This window comes from Alexandromys fortis, unplaced genomic scaffold (assembly GCF_014885135.2).
Source record: "Alexandromys fortis isolate MF-2015 unplaced genomic scaffold, M_Fortis_MF-2015_v1.1 scaffold_78, whole genome shotgun sequence".
Lineage (NCBI taxonomy): Eukaryota > Metazoa > Chordata > Mammalia > Rodentia > Cricetidae > Alexandromys > Alexandromys fortis.
In genome coordinates, this window is record NW_026067977.1 from 6,725,931 (window position 1) to 6,745,858 (window position 19,928).

At 47.7% G+C, this 19,928-nt stretch overlaps 1 protein-coding gene across 2 annotated transcripts in view; it reads left to right on the plus strand.

The window, feature by feature from the left end:
* Window positions 1-19,928, plus strand: part of Kcnd3 (potassium voltage-gated channel subfamily D member 3) — a 228,138-nt gene that overhangs the window by 198,218 nt on the left and 9,992 nt on the right. For both annotated transcript variants that reach the window (XM_050157555.1, XM_050157554.1), the window contains one exon: window positions 12,883-13,045. In XM_050157555.1, coding sequence (XP_050013512.1) covers window positions 12,883-13,045 — 163 coding nt within the window. The remainder of the gene's footprint in view (window positions 1-12,882; window positions 13,046-19,928) is intronic.

Below are 19,928 nucleotides of genomic sequence, written 5' to 3' on the forward strand. Positions count from 1 at the left end.
GTGGGTGTCTGAAGGCCCAGTTAGGGCATCTGAAGGGCTAGAAGGGGGTGTCTGAAGGGCTGGAAGGGGGTGTCTGAAGGGCTGGAAGGGGGTGTCTGAAGGGCTGGAAGGGGGTGCCTGAAGGCCTGGAAGGGGGTGTCTGAAGGCCCGGATAGGGTGTCTGAAGGCCTGGAAGGGTATGTGAAGCTACTTTTTTCTGTTAGTCCTCATTTAGGGCTGCTTGTGTCCTTCCCTGTGGCTTTTGTTTTCTTGGTGTGTGGGAATTCTGGAGGTCCAGGTTAAAGAGTCTACCTGTGGGCAGAATTTAAATATGGTGTACCATCTGGGAGCCATTCAGCCCACTCCCAGGACTGAACTTGGTTTTCCGTCATCCTTTGTTGCTGTTGGTCCAGAAACAAACCACAAATCACTGCGCTCTCGCTGGCATGTGCCTCGAAGCAGCTGTGCTCTCTCTGCTCCCTGCTCGCTCCTCCAGCTGTGAGTCTGCCTTGTGATTGGTTCCTTTTTATTGGAGTAAGAGATTTTTCTCTACTTCAAATGGATCATGCATCTCATCAAAAAGTATATCCAGGGTCTGGAGAGGTAGCTGAGAAGTTAGGAGTACTTACTGTTTTTGCAGAGGACTCAGTCTCAATTGCCAGCACCAGGCAGCTCACCACCACTCCAACTCCAGGGGATCCAACACTCTTTAGACCTCCTTGGCACCGGCAAGTACATGGTGTACATAAATACATGTAGACACACACATACACATAAATATAAGTAAATAAATAAATAGAGCTTTATTTAAATATATTTAGGAGCTAGACATCCTATAGCAAGAGAGCCTTCTGGAGACCTAGTTGGCCAAAAGGGAAATCCCACTGAAAAATACACTTAGAGTTTCTTCATTCAGCAAATATCTTGAGTGTCTGTCTTGTGCTAGGTACACTTGTACATATCTCTGCCTTCCTGAAGCTTGCAGTCTTGTTTAAGTCGGTCCCAAGGTCATGGAAGCACACAGTAGGGGGAGCTTGCTTTCTCTCTCCTGCACTTGTGAACGGTTGGATCCTTACTGTGCACGGTGCAACATAATGGGCACCAGGGATCCAGAAATACATAGTCCCGCCCTCAGGCTGCTCTTAACCAATGAGAAAACTGACATTTTGTGACACCTGTTAGGGCATAATGGAGTGAATGCCCAGATGGGTGTGGAAGACAGGAACAACTGCTGTGTTGACTGTCAAGTCAAAGAGAGCCAGAGGAGATGACATTTGAGCAACATCTGGAAATACAAGTGGGAGCTGCCAGAGCAGAGCCTTCTCAGAGGAGAGAAGGACTTGGAGGGAGGTTAGAGGTCACGTAGAGTCCTGCAGCATTTGGGAGCACAGATGTTCCAGTGTGGCAGAAGCATGAGCAGCAAGAGAAAGGGAAAGAAGGGGGCTGTTTTGTGTGTCTGTATATCTGTCTGTGTTGATTGTGCCGTTTATGTTTATTTGTGGATGTGTCTGTATTTGTGTGTCTGTGTGTGTGTGTGTGTGTGTGTGTGCATTAAGTGCTGTCGGCAGCAAATCACTCTGGGCCATCCATCAGGCTCTCCTCTAACTTGGGAATTTTCTTAATTTCCTCATTTGTACAGTGACTTACGTGGCCAGAAGCTGATGGCTCTAGACCCTGCCCTCTGACATTCTGAGCCCAGAGATGTGTAGCCCATAGGGAAAACATGGTTCAGAGCTGTGTGGTTCCCAAATCACCAATATCCTTGTCACCTAGGAACCTGAAGTGCACGTTCTCCAATGCTCCCCCAGACCTCCAGAATCAGAGGTCAGTGACTGGCCTAGCAGCCCATGGCTTCACTATGACTTCCAGTTCTTCCAGTACTAAAGTCTGAAACCTTGGGTTGAGATATCAGCTTTGTTACCCAGCATGGCTTTTGAGACAGCAAGGCAAGGTCATCGCCATAGCTTAAGAATGTCGCCCATCTCTTGCCATGAGCCTGCATCTATGACTGGTGGTAAACCCTGCCTGGCAACACTAGTACAGCACACGGCCCAGAAATTCACACAGCCCCTTCTCTGTGGTCTGTGTGGACTGGCCTGGAACTTCCTCCTCTGCACTGAAGAGCCTTCCACTGGGCTGCTTGGCTCCGCCCTTGCCATCTCCTCTTCCTCTCTCTAGGCTGTCCTTTCTCCTTGGCCACATCCTCCTTTCCTACAGGAAAGGACAAGGGTGCCCTGAAGTCAGCCAGTTGTGGTGACCCCAAGTGTGTTAACTGATCTTCAGTTAACTCACTTCAGAAGAAAGGCTGCTGAGGACTAAATGGCCCACACTGATGCCTCATGAAAACGAATCATCCCTGGGTAAAATGGCACATGCCTATAATCCCAGCACTTGGGAGATGGAGGCAGGAGGGTCAAGAATTTAAGGCAAGTCTCAGCTCCGTCATGAGTTCAGGCCAGTTTGGGCTATACAATACCCTATCTCAAAATAAAATAAAAACCTGAAACAAAAATATAAATGAAACAAACACACACACAAAAATTCGCTGAGCCCTTGTTGCTGTGGTCCCTCTCTGAGTCTCAGCTCTCCGCTGGGGCTCTACCCCAGGTGGACATTAGCGCTACAGATGCAGCCCAATTTCTCTGCTCCTTGTTGGATCAGGGACCCAGTTAGTGGAAGAGCACCAAGAGGGCATCTCCCTTTGGATATATGAGCAGCAAGGTGTGCTTTTAGCTGAGGGAGCATTTGCTTCATTTTCCAGGCCCCTCAGGAGTCCCTTCTAAAACATTTTCCCCTTACTCACTGCCTTGTTGGCCCCTCAGGACCATAGCTTTGCAGGGATGAGCAATTGTGCACAGGGACTCTGCAGTCAAAAAGAGACCCTTGGGATTCCTTCTGATTTCTTCATCTGTAACACGAGGATAATAATGTGTCTCCTTCTTAGGGTTGTCGGGAGGAACAAATAGAGTGATGTGTGCCGTGCCCGATTTAACTCCACACATCTCAGCGAAACAGCTTCACGGAAGGGGGTTTGGGCTTGGAAAGAGGCTTCAGCAATGTTTATCAAGAGAAAGCAGTCCAGGCTCTTGTTTTTGGTGTGCTTATTGTCCTCTGGGGTCATCCACCGTTGCATTGTCCTTTAGCCATGCACTCGGAGGAAGCCAAGAGGTCTGAAGTGGCCAGGGTTCACCATGGTGGCCCGTCCAGCCCTCACCACTCTTTTCCAGGCCCTACCCAAAGAGTACCACATCATTGCTTCCCAGAGAAGAAGGAGGCCTCGGAAGCAGGTGTGGCAGCACAGTCAAGACTTGTTCCTTATAAAAATTCATTAGGGCTGTGTCTCCTTGATTGAGCTCCTACAGTGGGGTACCAAAGGAACAGCACCCTGGCATCCAGTAACAGGGGACCCTCCCCCAGATGGTTCTCTGGCCCTACCTGCGAGGCAGGCAGAAGCAGCCGGGAGCTCAGCCGCACTTATCTCCTGACACCTGGAGGAGGAAATGAAGGCGCAATTAACTGTACAAGGCAGGTGGTTTGTGCAGCTTAAGTTCAGATAAAAAGTTTAATTATCCCTAAGCCCTAATACAAATTAATTAGCCTCCCCGTATTAGGGAGGTAAGCCTCCCTGCTCTTGCCTCAGCCGACATCACTGTGGATTACTGAGGACATGCTGAAGGGGGCGGGGCAGGAAACAGCAGTGGGTCCCGGATGCTCACGTGGGAGGCACAGACAGGTGGCCTCATGCTAGAGGGTCTAGGTGGAGGCCCAAGTCCTGTGCCTAGAACGCTGCCTTTGTCTTACGTTTTATTTATGCTTGTTTATTTATTGGGAACCAGGGCACACATGTCAGGGGACAACTTGATGGAACCATTTTTTCACTCTTACCACGTGAATTGAACTCAGGGCGTCAGGCTTGGCAGTGAGCACCTTGACCCTCTGACCCATATCACCTGCCCCAGGAAAGGCTTTCGTACCCCTATAGTACCCACCTACATAGCCAGGGTGGTGTTAGGGTGAGCTTGGAATGCAGATGAAGCTCTGGGGCTCCATGGTTTTCCAGACTCTGACTTTTCCAACTCTTTTTCCATAGCCCTCTATTTTGAAATTCCACAGAGAGAGGAGGCAGCGTGTTTCCACTGGGACTCAGAGAACTGTTACCAACTGCCCCCCCCATGCTTGACACATCTGCCCAGGTGGACATTTGCCCCTGGCCACCATGGTCACTACCACACCCGTGGGCTGTTAAGTGACAGGCATGCCACCTCCGCATCGCCATCACACGCAGTCTTTATGCGTTGCCTGCGCGTTCCACAAACGTCTCCTGAAACACTGTGAGCAGAGGGAATGGCATCCTTAGGTCTGCATCTTAAGCACATGCATCTTTATGTCTCAAAGGAGAAAGGAAGTAGACATAAGAAGTCATGTTCACAGGCCTTTGCAGAAGTTCAGTCTAAAAATAACAGTGACCTGAGTTCTTGACAAATACCCGTGAAGTCCAAGCACTTTCACAAATAGAAACTCGTTTACTCCACCCTTCTAGAAATGCCAGGAAGCCAGGGAAAGGGAAGGCAAGCAATATGCCCAAAGCCACCAGCTAGTGGCAAAGCCAGGAGCTGGGCCCTCAGCAGGCAGGCTGGCACTCAGGACCCAGGCTTTTTATCGCTCCACCAATCTACTACTACTGGGGACATGAAGAGAGAAGAGAGAGCCATTTCCAGCTGAGTCCTTAGAGCTCTCTTCCTGGGCCATCGTCTCCCCCAAACCCACTTCCTCCTTTTTTTCTTCTTCTACCTGGAGGAGCAGAGAGAGGAAAGCTATGGGATATAGTACAGGTCTAACCCCAGCAATCTACCTCTAGCTACTCAACTGACGTGGAGTATGGTCTTGTCCTCTTTAGACTTTGGCTTCTCATCCCTGCCTGAGATCAATGGGTTCCCATGAGCCCCACAGGTCCAGATAAAGTTCTCACCCAGCACATCTTTCATGTCGCCCCTTCCCCCCATAAATCTCCTCCCCAGTCCCACTCCTTTGGGCAAAATGTTCCCATCGTTAACATGGAAGATTGCCACGAAGCTCTCCAGCCTAGCCTCCTCCGTGTTGGATTCGGTTAGGCAGTCCTCCTATAGGAATGTAAGGTGCCTGGCCTGTAACACAGCCTGGAGATGCAGTGGTGTGCCTCTGGAGTGGAGGAGAACCACTTCTCTGGACCACGGTCCTGGGATCTGTTCTGTCAGTCCAGCCTAAGATGGCGTTAGGAGTTCAGAAGCTATTACATTGATGGGGGTGCTGAAGTTAAATTCCCTAGTGATTGCTTTTTAAAGATAGATGATAGATAGATAGATGATAGATAGATAGATAGATAGATAGATAGATAGATAGATAATAGACAGACAGACAGATAGATTCTCGTTAGCTATGTAAGTCATGATTACTTGAACCAAATTCTGATGGTATCGTTTATCTTTGTTGAAATTAATCTGGCTGATTTCACCCATGATTACAGCCTGTTAAAATCCCTTTGACTCCTAAAGACTCTATTGCCCAGTAACTCTGTCATTTAGAAATTTGAAAACCTTAAGGACAATCAGTAGTGACAGCCTCTCCATCATCATCATTACTGGATCCAAACGAAAGAAGAGTAAACAAAAATGCTAGTGAGCTGGATGGGCGTGGGCGGGGGCACGGATAGAACAATAGAGACATGGGAAAGTCAAGGGTACGGCTGGCCCTCAGTAACAGCTAGGACTCAGCTCAGATGCCACCATAGCCCACCTTGGCTCTCTTTCTGTGCTTCAGCCCTTTCCCTTCCTAACAGCAAAGTCGTGTTTTCCCCATAGCAGAAAACACAGCTGCCAATAGCTCCGGAGACTGGCTTTTCGAAGCTTCAAATTCTTTAAAAGAAGATTGATTTGGTCCCAAAGGTATATTCTGTACAGTCCAAGAATGATCTACAATAGCCGTGCTTTGGATTGTGAATGAGCGGGTTTATTGAGTCTGTTGCAAGCAAAAGGAAAAGGAGTAAATAGCAAGGAACAGACAGGTTGAAACAGCTGAGAGATGGCAAAACAACGTCAAATCGACTGAGAGAGCAAACAGTAGGTAAAAGGGTCAAATCGTGGGCTTACGAACATCCAGCAGAAACTGACCGGGAAGCCCTGTTGAGGCAGCCAGCTGGAGTTCTCAATCAAGAGAGTTCTGGAAAGAACAATGTCCCCTCAGGTGAGGCTTCCAAGTAGAAGAGCAAATAGCAACAGAGCAATACATCATCACATCGAGGCCTTACCCTCATCCTGCAGAAGCAGACCGGGGAAACTGAGGCAGTCTGCTGGAGTTCCTGGGTGAGACAGTCTTGGGTGGGAAGGTGCCAGCATCAGAAGCCATCGGGAAAATGCAAACCAAACAGCACTGAGATACCACTTTAAACTCACTACAGAAGTCATCATGGCAAAGACAAACAATAGCAAGTGTTATCTTAGATAAAGACACATCAGACCCCATATTCATCACTGATGGGGTTGCAAAATATTATTCTGTGCAAAACAGCCTGGCTGTACCTCACCCTGAGAAACATTACCATGTGACCCCCTAGCTCAGGAGAACACAGCCATATAAAATTAATACATAATTATTCACCTATTATGAAGAAGCAGCTTCCATAATAGGTAAAACATGGAAACAACCCCATTGCATGTCAGCTGATAAATCAGTTAACAAAATGTGACCTATCCTCACAAGTGAATATGATTTAGACATAAGAAGGAGTGAGGAGGTTTTGATACATGCTAGCCCGTGGTTGAGTCTTGAAAAGAAGTCAGACACAAAGACCACAAGTTCTGTGGTTCATGGGTGAAACATCCAAAGGAGAGAAAACTTCAGAGAGACAGCATCAGTGGGCTGTGGGTAGACTCAGACTGCTAATGAATGTGTGGTTTGGGTGGGTTTTAAAGATGTCCCATGGGTGGGATTCGGCTCAATGGTAGGAAGTTTGTGTAACACGCAGGAAGGCATGGGTTCATTCTCCAACAAGCACACACACACACTCTCTCAACCAGAACTAAAAAGAAAAAAGAAGATGAAAAAAGGAAGGAAGGAGAGAAAGAGGAAGAAGGAAAGGAATGAAAATACTCTCAGGCTGGGGCTTCGGGCATAGCTCGGTGGTAGTATGCTCCCTTCGGATGTGTAGCCCCAGATTTGTTTCCTGGAAGAAACAAGCAATTACCCTGGGTGGTAGAAGCACAGCTGGGCAACTCCACTAGAAGCTGGTGGAATATACTGCTTGGTGTGGTAACTGTATCTCAATAAAGTGGCCAGAGACAAATCCAGGATGGATACTCACTGACTCAGCTTAGGGACGATGCCTTATTTTGAACTTGCTAGGACCCGAGGAAATGAGAGCAGTGTGGTCAGTGTGTGGTTGGCAGCTTTTCTAGACCGAGCTCATATCGTATTGGTAAGGGAGGGGCACAGGGTAGACGCTGAAGAGAAAAGCAAGTCCCCCACACTATAGATAATCTACAATCACCCAGGCATGAAACTAAACACTTTTCTGAATTATCATCACAGTTCCGGGGATATGAAGCCCATTCTATAGGTGGTGTAGGCTCAGATTAAATATTGTCCAGGATCGTCTAACTAGTCAGTGAGTCATAATGACCCAGGTATAAACCCATGTCTGATTCCAGCTCTTCTATCAATTATTAGGCCATGGCTGCCTCCCTCTGGCTTTATACAAGTTGCTGGAAAATTCTAGAATAAACCACTGGAGACTTAACTTTAGATCCCTGCTTAAGTTCATTGGTATTTACTCCTTCAGTAAAGGGGACCCTGCTAGCAGAGCTGTGTGCTTCCTTTGCTGGCACAGGATCACTGTATCTTGAAAAAGTGCCAGAAGACTAGCGATGGTCACTCAGCCCCTCCTACCCACTCCTCCATCCAACTGCTTCCTGTAGCTAGTCAAGGACGTGAAGAACTGGGGCAAGAAGGCATCCTGCGAAGCCTTGACAATGGGCCTCTAGCCATCCCCGATCTGCCAGCCGGTTAACCTCACTCTCAAAACAAGAAATAAGGTTAAGTTGGCAAGATGTGTGCATAACAAACCAAACACGGCTTATTTTCCAAGCGTTCGCAAGCTGTCCGCTTAATAATCTGCTTTTGAATTCTGCCAGCAAGCTGATGGCAGAAGTGATGGATGCCAAGCCCATTGGTCTGTGGTTTCTTACTTTAAAAATACCAGCAAAGCCATCTAGCCTCTAGCCTCGCGGTGTTTCTCTGCTGCGCTGTGATCAGAGGTCACAGAGAGTGGTTCTGCGCCTCCACTTGGACTCCCTCCCATCTCCTGGCAGGGGCCTTGCGCACCTCTGACGGGAATTCACCAAGTCCAGCCAGGCACTTACCCACTCTCCCTCCCAGATTCCACGCTCCAGACCCTTCTAATCTGCATCAGTACCAGCCTTCACCAGGTGAGCCGCAGTCCTCTCCAAAGAGAAGGCAGAAGTCCCAGGGGGTGGAGTCATTCTGTTTTCCCCACCTTCTGCTCCCTCAGACCATCTGCCCAGCAGTGGGTATAGCTCCCCCTACCTTGTTCTTTCTTCAAACCTTTAAAACAACCACCGTGATTTACTTAGCATTTCCGCCAGCTTCAGCTACTCTCAAAGGCTGCCTTCCATTCTCCCGCCATCTTTAGTGTCATCCGTGGTTGTGAACCCACCAAGTACCTTTCAGCCAGGCATGTCGTCTGAAAAACTCAACTAACACGATCTATTGCATGGAAGCTGCCTGTCTCCATCACTGGGATTACGTGGATTTAAAACAATGGGACTGTTCTTAGAGCACTCCATCCCCAGCAGAAATCGTGGTTTCTAGGATGCCTGCAGAAAAGCTATCGAGGTTAATGTTCAGAAGCTACACATATCACAGTGAGATGCTAACATGGGTTACCTCTGTTACTTTCTTTTTATAAAGGAACCTGAGGCCCCAAGTAACAACCTTCCAAGGTCACACAGCTATTTAATGGTGGTCTCAGAGGGTCTTGAACCCAGATCATCTTAGTAAAAAATACCCAAGCTCTCAGCCTCCCCACTTTTCTGAGTGTCAAGACCGAAGAGGCAAATGCGGTCACAAAAGAACCAGGTCCTAGTGGTAGAGTGTGCCTGGGAAGCTTAAATCGGAACCTGGGTCCCTGAACTGTGAGAAAAACAGTCCTCAGAGCCTGCTTCATAAGGTTTTGGGGAACTTACATGGAGCTGTTCATTTATTTATTCATTCACCCTGTTCACAGTCTTCAAGTATTCAGGTAAGGACCTCAGGCTTCCAATGTGGCTAACCTGTCTCCCTCCACATCCTCCATGCAAACCCAGGACTCCTGAGTCCCCTCAGAATCAGTACCTTTAAGTTTCATCTTTTTAGCAGCCAAGATTCCTGGGCATGCTAAGGCTGTTTCTGCTACAGACACAAAGGGCTCGTGGCTTTGGCCAACGGTGTTATCAGAGTTCTTTCCTCCATAAGGCCTTTAAGTTATCTCAGTAAAGAGGAGGCCAAACATAACCGCTGTGGAGAGCATCTTACTGATTGCAGGAAGGAGGCTTGGGCCAGGCTGCCCAGGGCTGAGCAAAGGCCCGGGCCACATTGGTCCCAAGGGCAGCTGCTGGCATGTGAAGCACATGAGAGAGTTCCAAACTGAGAAGAGCCCAGCATTATTCCTAAGTGGCTAAAGGGGTTGCGTGTCAGAGACCATACACATCCCTGAGACAGTCAGTGGGAAGAAAGGAGATAAACTTAAGGGGGACAGGCTTCATCCCAGCTAAGAAACAACCAAGCCATGCAAGGTCCTCAGGCCTCACTTCCCGCACGTGTATAACAGGGCAAAGAACCTGAAGTTTCGAGAGCTTGTAGGCTCGTGTAAGGAAAACCCCTAAGAGCTTTGTAAGTTACAGTCTTCACGTAACAGCTGAGCTCTGGTATCTTCATTATACGTGAGTGCCTGCTGCTCTTCTGCATCAGGCTCAGCTGTGGCTCCTTGTGTGCCTGGATGCCGATCCAAACCCCTCACCACCACATACTGGACACTGGAGGCTATGTCCTGCCTGTCACCTTAGCCTCCTGTTATAAATCTCTCCCTCTCCGTGTGCAGCCCTACTGGCCCCTTGACAATTTCTGGAATGAGCTGTTTGTATTACCAAGGCCTCTCTGCTTTCCTTCTGCTGGGTCCACCCAGGCTCAGGTGTTCTGTGTGGCCGGAAGTTACACCTCATTTCTCATCTCAGACAGGCCTTTCCTGACCACAGCATTAACCTTCATTCTCTTCGTGGAAACAGCCTTGTGCCAAAGAGTTGTTATTATTTCTAATAAATATTTTAATTCTTCGAGAATTTCATACAATGTATTTTGGTCGTATTTACCCGAATCCACCTTGTCTGAGTTACATACAACACTATGATCAAAAGCAACTTGGGGAAGAAAGGCTTAGTTTCAGCTCACAACCCACAGATCACACTCCATCACAGAAGGAAGACAGGGCAGAAACGCATGACAGGAACCTGAAGGCAGGAACTGAAGCCAAAGCCATGGAGGAACAGCACTTCCTGGCCTGTTCTTTCTGGCTTGCTCAGCCTGCTTTCTTACACAGCTCAGGGCCTCCTGCCCAGGTTGGCATAGCTAAAGTAGGCTGATCTCCCCCTCATTAACCTCTAATCAAGAAAGCACTGGACGGACTTGCCTATTAGTTTCAATTGACTTTAGCTTGTGTCAAGTTGACATAGAACTAACCAGCCTTCCTACTTGCCCCAATACCCTCTCCCCCCCCCCCTTTTTCTAGTTGTTGTTAATTTAATAATTCATCAACTCCAATTTTTGCTGTCCATATATTTCTGGGTGGGGGGACACCCACTGGACTGTGGTCGACTTACCAGGAACCATATCTTCAAAGAAAATTGACTGTCCCTCCCTCCCACAAAGTCATGAGATGTCTGTATCTCCTCAGTTAGGGGTGGGAACTCATGAACCCCTTCTCATGCCATGCTCAAATGTTGACTAGTTTGGTCTTGTGGAGGCCACCACAGCCGCCGTGAGCTCATGAGTGCCGCCATTCTGTGGTGGCCAAAAAACAGTCTTTGCTTCAGGCTTCCCCAGACTCTGGGTCTTAGGATCTTCTTGTCCCCTCATCCATGATGGCTGCTGAGCCTTGAGAAGGAAATATGATATAGGTGCCTCATGGGTGACTGAGCACTCCACAGCCACTCATTCTCTGAACTTCGACCTCTTCTGAGTTTCTGCATTAACCATCATCTACTCACAAAGAAACTTCCCTGATGTTGTCTGAGGGGCTTTACCTATAACCTATAAGAGATCTAAATTTAGAGAGCAGTTTGATACCATGTCCATCTGGAGAAATAATAGCAGTAAGTTCACACCTCGGGCCTCGGAGCTCCTCAGCCATGAGTTCTTGGCCAGATTTACCGTATCAGGCATGTGTTTTCCAATGTGTGCTGTCTATATCCACATAGGGGTGTGGGACCACCCCTGGATTGTAGTTGACCTACCAGGAGCCATATCTTCACAGAAAACTGACTATCCTTCCCCACCAAAAGCCATCAGATGTCTATCGCTTCTCATTTAGGGGTGGGGACTCCTGTAGATCAGGCCTTAACCGCAAACATAAGTTCTTGGTTACCCCCATAACATGCATTCTGCTTTGTCATGCATGGGCAGAGAACGACATGCCATGCTGGCCATTATAACAATTCACAGAGTTCACAGCTGAGTAAGACTGTTGCTGACTCCCCGCCGCCCCCCCCCAGAAGCCCGCATAGCGCTCTCGAGTGCTGGGAAGAAGCTTGCTGGCCAGTACCCACTTGACTTCTTCACGCCCTATGACCAGTGTGTGCCGTGTCTTCAGCAAGAGTCTTACCGAGATCTGGTGGTCAGCCAAGAGCAATGGCAATTGGCTGTGTTGTTTCTGGGGGGGGGGGGTCTCCAGGACACCCTTGACTGACAACTCAAGGGGGAGGTATCCTATACTAGGTATTTTATTTGGCAGCATATAGCTTCTGGGAAGAGCATTAATCCCTAGACAGATAACTGCAATTAAACTTGTTTGTGTAATTATATCATATATATGAAATTTATAAATGAGGAGGTTGCCACGTCCCTTCTTCAAACATCTTTGGAGGAGTTGGCCAACCTGCCCCCACCCCCTTGCCCTACATCCCTCTTCCCACGGAAACCCCTCTCCCTGTCATTCCCCTTCACAGCACCTATGGTGCTCTCTCCTCCCTCCTTTAAGATCTTTCTTCCCCCACCCCACCAATGGTCCCTTTCTGGTTTTCTGGATTCTCCCGATACTCCAAACTAAACACAGATCTAAGACTTGACGCTAAAACACACATATGAGTGAGAACATGTGATGTTGGTCTTTCGTGGTCTGCTTATCTTTTTACCACCAAATGTTTTCATGTCATCGTTTACCCATGTGTGGCCTTCCCTATAGAAACTCAATTATGAGTCTCCAAACTATTGTGACCTCTAATCAAGACCCGTGGTGGAGCCGGGCAGTGGTGGTGCACGCCTTTAATCCCAGCACTTGGGAGGCAGAGGCAGGCGGATCTCTGTGAGTTCAAGACCAGCCTGGTCTACAAGAGCTAGTTCCAGGACAGGCTCCAAAACCACAGAGAAACCCTGTCTCGAAAAACCAAAAAAAAAAAAAAAAAATAGAAACCTGGCTCCATGAACATACAGGTTTGGCCTCTTGCTCAGAGACTGTATCACTGACCTCTGTAGATGCTGTGAAATATTGGTAAGTGAATGAATGTGTGTGAGAGTGTATGATTGGCTGGGAAGCCTCGCTTGTTTCCCAAATGGCCCCTTACATCCTCTCTCTCCCCCTTCCCCTCTCCCTCTCTCTTACAGGTATGGAGACATGGTGCCTAAGACAATTGCAGGGAAGATATTTGGCTCCATCTGTTCCCTGAGTGGTGTCCTGGTCATTGCTCTGCCAGTCCCTGTGATAGTCTCCAACTTTAGCAGGATCTACCACCAGAACCAGAGAGCAGATAAACGCAGGGCACAGAAGGTAAGCCTTAGAAACAGGGTTGGGGGGGGGGAGGGGCTAGAGAGATGGCTCAGTGGTTAAGAGCACTGGATGCTCTTCCAGAGGATCCAGGTTCAAATCCCAGTACCCATATGGCAGCTCAAAACTGTCTGTAATTCCAGTTTCGGGGGACCTAAAACGTCCATGGCAAAACACTAATATACATAAAATTAAAAAAAAAACAGGGTTGGGGGAGGGAGGAGCAGGAAGAGTGGGGGACTCAGGTAGGCTTGTCAGGCCTTGATTCTTTGGAGGATTCCTGCAAGATTCCCTCAGGCTTGGAGAGATAAGGCAACTTCATGTCCACTCCTACCCACCAATGTCCTCGGTTCCAGCCCCAGGCTACTGCTTCAGAATGCAGCAAGCCCTTACTATTGACACATAACTGGATTGTCCTTTTAAGGAATCTATGAACTGACCCATAGCCCAACATCTACAGGCCCAGTCAGGGCCACCAAGTAGCTCCTGGCTCCTCTGTTTCCCATCCCAGAGCTTACCAGGAAACAAAATGTCATTTTCCATATCCTGTTGAGGGGCGATACATGTGCAAAAATACATGTGCAGAAAAGAGAAGCGCACGCCCTGACAGGAGAGCATTCCGTGACCACTGCGTTCTGGGTCAAGTAGCACAGTAAATGTTAGTAAGCACCGGGTGCCATGTAAAATCACAGAACTCAACCGATGGCTAGAGAGTCAGCATCAGGCCTGGGGAATGTTCTCGGTTCTGCTAAGTCTGTACTTAGGATGACAGATAAGTAAAATATTTTCTGCCAGTACAGAGCAAGATGTCTACAGGTGGGTGTACTCAGAAGCCTCATTTGCACTTGGCCTTCCGGCTTCTCTCTAGGACATTACAGCCATACCACCAAACCCATGGCATCTTCCAGAGATTTTCCTGCCAAGGACTTTTGCCAGGGTCCTATAGTATTAACATTTACATCACTATGACAAATGCCTGTCATTTATAATGAAAATTAATTATTTTGACTCACAGTTTCAGAAAAATTAGTCTGTCTGCTTGGCCCCCAAACATCATGGCAGCAGGGGGAGCACATGGTGGAGACTGTCCTTCACTCTTGGTGGACGGGTGGCCGAAAGGGAGGAAATGCCAGTGCTCAGCTGTCTTTTTGGTTTTTCACCTGAGTGCACTCATACTGAAGTGGGTCTTCCTCAGTTAATTCTCTATGAAAGCCGTCACAGACATTCCGAGAGTGTGTATGTGTGTGTCTCACCAGTCTCCTGAGTGATTCTAAATTTGATCAAGTTGGCAAAGACTAGAAGAGAAGGGATTCTACTTCCCTTTTGATCTGGACTGAAATGGTCCCCATATTGTCTCAGGCTCTGGAGTCATGATCAGAGTCTCTGGGTACAAAGAACAGAAAGGCACCTTGTTGGAAGATTGGCTTAAACACGACAACGACTTTGCTCTCTGTGTCTTATTCTTTCTTCCATCCCTTCACATCTACAGACATTTATGTAAGCACCTTCCCTGTGACAGGCCCTGCAGCTGGATTACTTACTCCCACTTGCAAGGATAACCCCTGGGTAGCAGGGCCTAGCACTGGACAAAGCAATCTAGAACCCCAGAATAGGTCTGTAGGTACTGACTATAACAAAGCCACACGTTTAAGCTAACTCTAAAACAATGGTTGCATAACAATTTACATAGAACAGTAAATAGTATAATCATATACTAAGCCTACTTGGTCCCTGTATCCCAAATATGACCTCTTGTGTGTCCTTGTGTCACCTCCTTCTTACCTTCCTGTTTCCATATACCTGTGCCTGGTCGGTGATGTCACCAGCCTAAGGTCTTTCTCCTGACATCCTCATCGCCTACGGCATCTATCTTCCATCTCCTCACCCAAGGTCAAGGTCTCCCCACTCCCAGACGCTCCAGAAATGGAAGTCTTATCTCTCCCTGCTCAAGTCAGCTGGCAAAGGGGAACAATGACTAAATTCATCACGCAGTTCTAAATAAAGAGACAGAGGAAAAACTGGGTTCTCATATCCAAACTCTGAGGTCCTGAGGTCCAGGGATTCCTGCAGCACACACTCCGCCCTCACAGCTTTTAAAAGTGGGCAAGCACAAACTCGGGCTTTTTGCAGAGCTGGTAGGGTTCTCAGAAGTGCCAAGCTCAACGGTGACAGCCCCTCCAGAGGTAGCTATGCTCTGCAGCTACCTTTTCCTTCCTAGCCACACCATTCCCACTTCTCAGCGAAGCCCACCTGCAAAGACTTAACAGTGAGTGTTTCCCACAGAGAGTTTAAAGCTTATTGTGTGCGGATTAATATCCAGAAGGACCAATTCTGGCTTTGTCCTCTCTCAGAGCTACTCAGGATGAGCCCTGCCCAACCCCTTTCTCTCTCCTTTGAAATAAGTAAATATTTACAATGTTTTCCCTAGCCTGGATACTGTTTCTCCTCAAGGTTACACCACTCTGTCTCTTTCACCTTGGGCTTCCTGTGAGAGGAAAAAAACCAATACTGTCTGTTTCCAGCACTCCATCTGTCACGGTGAGCCAAGGCAGGGCAGGCTCAGGGGACTTGGTGAAAGTGGAGAGACCGGACAGGGAGGAGGTCAGGAGGCTAATGATAGCCCTCAGCTCTGACCACGCTTCTGATAGCTTCTTGGGCAGAAGAGTAGGCTCCAGAGAAGGTGCCTCGTGATTAAAAGCTCCAAAAGAAATTTGCGTCACATCTACCTGTGGGGATTGTCTTCCCTAGGCCAAGAGAACCAGAGATAAGTCAAGGTTGTCTAGCAGAGGCACCTGGGATAGAGCAGGAGAAGGCACCGCCTGTCCCAGCTCCACCCACTTTTTGGTTTCAAGTGAGATAGTTTTAGTTTTGCTTACATATTTATTTTTGTTGTGCTGGGGGTGAAGCCTTGGGCCCTTGTGCGTGGTTGGTAGGCAAAAATACTCTATCCCTTAACTATACCCCCTGCGCCATATCCTTTGTTTTTAGTGGAACATATTATTGGAATAATTATAGATTATGTAGTTGCACATGTAGTTCCAAAAAGATAGAGCCTGTTTGTACTCTGCCCAATTTTGTCTAATGGTAACATTTTAGAGAACCATACAGTGCACAGAGTATATGCCTCTCACCCATCTTCCCCCGTGTGTGTACGTGCGTGCATGTGTGTGTGTGTAGGTGTGTGTGTGTGTGTGTTACAGTTTCCTCACCCATGTAGGTTCCTACAGATCCAGCAGCTTCATGGCTGTGAGACTAACCAATTCCCACAAGAGAACCCTTGTGGCTTTTATAACTGTGTTCCTGCTATACTTCTACCGGGTCCCTTACTCCTAGGAACTATTCCTCTGATCTCTACTTATAAAATGGTTTCCTCTCTAAACTTAAATAAATGCAGCTGGTAACCTTTGGGAGCTGGTCTTTTTCATCCATGTAATCCCCATAGACTCATTCAAATTATATCACTAGTTTCTTATACCAGGCCTAGTGATTCAGGCTTGTGATCCCAGATACTTAGGAGGCTGAAAGAGGAGAACCCTAAGTTCCAGGTCAGCCTGGGCTACAGCAATCATCCAAAGCCAGCCTAGGTAACTAATTAAGATTCTGTCTCAAAAAAAAAAAAAAATGTAGGGGCTGGAGAGATGGCTCAGTGGTTAAGAGCACTGACTGCTCTTCCAGAGGTCCTGAGTTCAATTCCCAGCAACCACATGGTGGCTCACAGCCATCTATAATGAGACCTGGCACCCCCTTCTGCCTTGCAGGCACACATGGAAGGAATGCTGAACACATAATAAATAAATAAATATTTTTTAAAAAAATATAAAAGCCCATTCACTTTTCTCACTCAGCCGTGTTCTGCTGGATGCTCGCCTGCTGAAGAGCTTCTGGGGTAGAAATGGTTTCCAGCTATTACAAACGAGCATTCTCAAGCATTCTCGTGTATGGCTTTCCGTCAACATAAATCTCACTGTCTCTCTGACGGATGTCTAAGTGTACAACTGCCTGTGTTTCCTTTTCTCCCTTGTCTTCCTTCTGCCTCTTTCGGGGCAAGAGAAGCAAAGACTCATGTCCAGGCCGTCCCTGCCAGCTGCCAGCTAGGAGTCCCAGCTGTGCCAGGTTCCACTAAGTGATCTTGATCAGTAATGGTGGCAGGCCAAGTCCCAAGCTGACAGTGTTGTACCAGAACTCTCCTCCCACCCCAAAGCTCCACTTAACACCTGTTGAAGATGCAGGTTCCTGGGCTTTGCCCTTCAAGTTTAAAGGAGGTGAACTCAAGGAGGAAGGAAGGAGAAAGACACCCTGAAAGCTGTGTTTGACTTCCTCATTGGAAGACATGAGTTGAACCCTTTCTAATCCAGTCTCTCACCCTGGCTGAGTGGCTCTCCTTATTTTAAATCAATTCATGAATAATTGTCTGGCCTTTGAAACAGCCTAGATGAACTCTCCAGTCTCTTGCCTTTTATAGTGTCCTTATGGCTGTGAAGGAGAGTGGAAGCTGACCAGCCCACAAGGACTGAGCCCATTACAAGGGCTTTACCAGCATAGATGCCCAGCTAAGCATGCTTGGCATTCCTTCCTTGGCTAGCACAGTCTTTGCTTGAATTCCTGTTCGAGGCAGAGCATGCACTGGATGCTGGCAATAAAAGAATGTGCCTAAGACCCAGGCCCTGACCCTCAGGAGCACAAAACCAAGCAGAGAACGCCATCGGGTTTCACACACTGGCAGGTTCTGCCAGCCTTCCTCAAACCTCTGTTTCCCGTTTGGGAATGATTAAACGATACGCTGTGTTTGATGTGACAATCCCCTACCTTAATAGAATCCAGAGTGAGATAAGATTAAAAGAAGTGTCTCAGAGGGGAACAGGAGAAACTTTCATCTCCGGAAGGTAATAAAGACAGACCCCACATATGAGAAAGGTCTGCCTCTAAGTGGCAATCGGATTACATAAGGCTGTAATGAGCTTGGCACAATTGGATTTCCATATGCAGCTCTCAACGCCCAGCCTTCTCCCAAAGTGACAGCAGCCAAGTCATGAACTGGGAGGAACTCACTTGACTGTAAACATCTGGCCACGGGGGAGGGGGGTGGCTGCAGCAGGACTGCTGGCCAGATTCAGCCTAGACATGGGATGAATGAATGAATGTATTTTGCTCAGAGCCAGGGAGGTTGACAAGGTTGACTTGCGGGCCTTTCTGTCTCATATCTTCCTCTTCATCCTCTCCATCTAGAAGAGCAGCCATCCTTGGACTTACTGGAAGACCGTCCAACTCCAGTTCTAGCCTATGTCCCACATTTAAAGACCAGGGGAAAGAGTTTAATTGCGCTGCAAGGAGATACTGGTGGGTGGGGGAGTTCTCGGGAAACAGGGAACATAACATAGCCTTTATGATCCTCTTGACAGACCATGGCCTCTTAGCAGACGAACCAACCCACGCAAGATATCTGGGAGAGGATAACAAGAAATGAAAATTGCCACAATTTCCCAGAACCTATCGGTCAGGGTCCAGGTTCAAGTTACAAGTCACTGTACCCAGAGGCAGGAAGAGAATCCTACACTTCATACTGCGACTATGAATCTCAGGAACTCTTCTGCTTGAAGCAATAGCGTGGAACTGGTTCTGGATCTGTAGAGCCCAGGCTATGTACTCTAAGCCCACAGGGCTTTTTTTCCAGTCCCAGATGGCTGAACTTCACGGTCTTCTTTCTGCTGTGCTGTGGCTGGCGATAATTAGACCAAAAAAAGAAAAAGAGAGAGAGAGCAGCTAGCATATATGAGATGGCCATTCCCTCAGCATGCAAGTAAGATGAGCTTGGCCCAAGATGCTGTGCAGCCCCCCTGAAATGATATTCCGTTTGTGTTTTAATAAATAAAGCTTGCCTGAAGATCAAAGAATAAAACAGACCCACTGGTCAGCCTTACGGACCAGGCAGTGTGACACTCACCTTCAATCTCAGTAGTCATACTAGTTGCCATAGAAACCGGGTGGTGCACGCCTTTAATCCCAGCCCTAGAAGATGGGAGGAAACAGCTCATAGACAGTCTCATTCTGAAATTGCTGGAGGCAGGATCACCATTTTGGATTGAGGTAGAGGTAGGAGCCAGTGGCTGGCCAATTTGCTTTTCTGACCTTTAGGTTGAACCCCAATATCTGTCTCTGGATTTTTATTATTTGTGCTCCAGCCCCAGTCTGGAGGAGGTTGTCTTCTGAGGGCTTTCCCAGGGAGGGTTTCAGTTCTGTGCTAGATAAAGCCAGTGTAGTATATTGAAATGTGTTCTTTTCTACCATAAACACACCAGGCCACCGCTGTGTACACTATACCCTTCCCACACCTGTGCACAACACAGATGTGTATTGACACATCCATCAGCTCCCAAGTCAGTTGTAAACCTATAAATACATTTCTTAACTTTAAAAAGTTAAGTGAGTGGTGGTGCAAGACTTTAATCCCAGCACTCAGGAAGCAGAGGTAGACTGATCTCTGTGAGTTCGAGACCAGCCTGGTCTGGTTCCAGAGCAAGTTCCATGACAGGCTCCAAAGATACGCAGAGAAACCTGTCTTGAAAAAAAAAAAAAACTAAATAAATAATTTAAATTAATTAATTAAAAATAAAAAGATAAGAGCCTCCTGGTAACAAACAAAGCGAACTTCCTGCCCTCAAGGAGCTTACATTCTAGCACAGGAGAGGAACGGCAGCACGACAAGTGTGCGTGTGCCACCCTAGTGACAAATGCCAGGAGACCAGCAGATGTGTGTGTGTGTGTGTGTGTTGTGTGTGTGTGCCACCCTAGTGACAAATGCCAGGAGACCAGCAGACGTGTGTGTGTGTGTGTGTGTGTGTGTGTGTGTGTGTGCTACCCTAGTGACAAATGCCAGGAGACCAGCAGA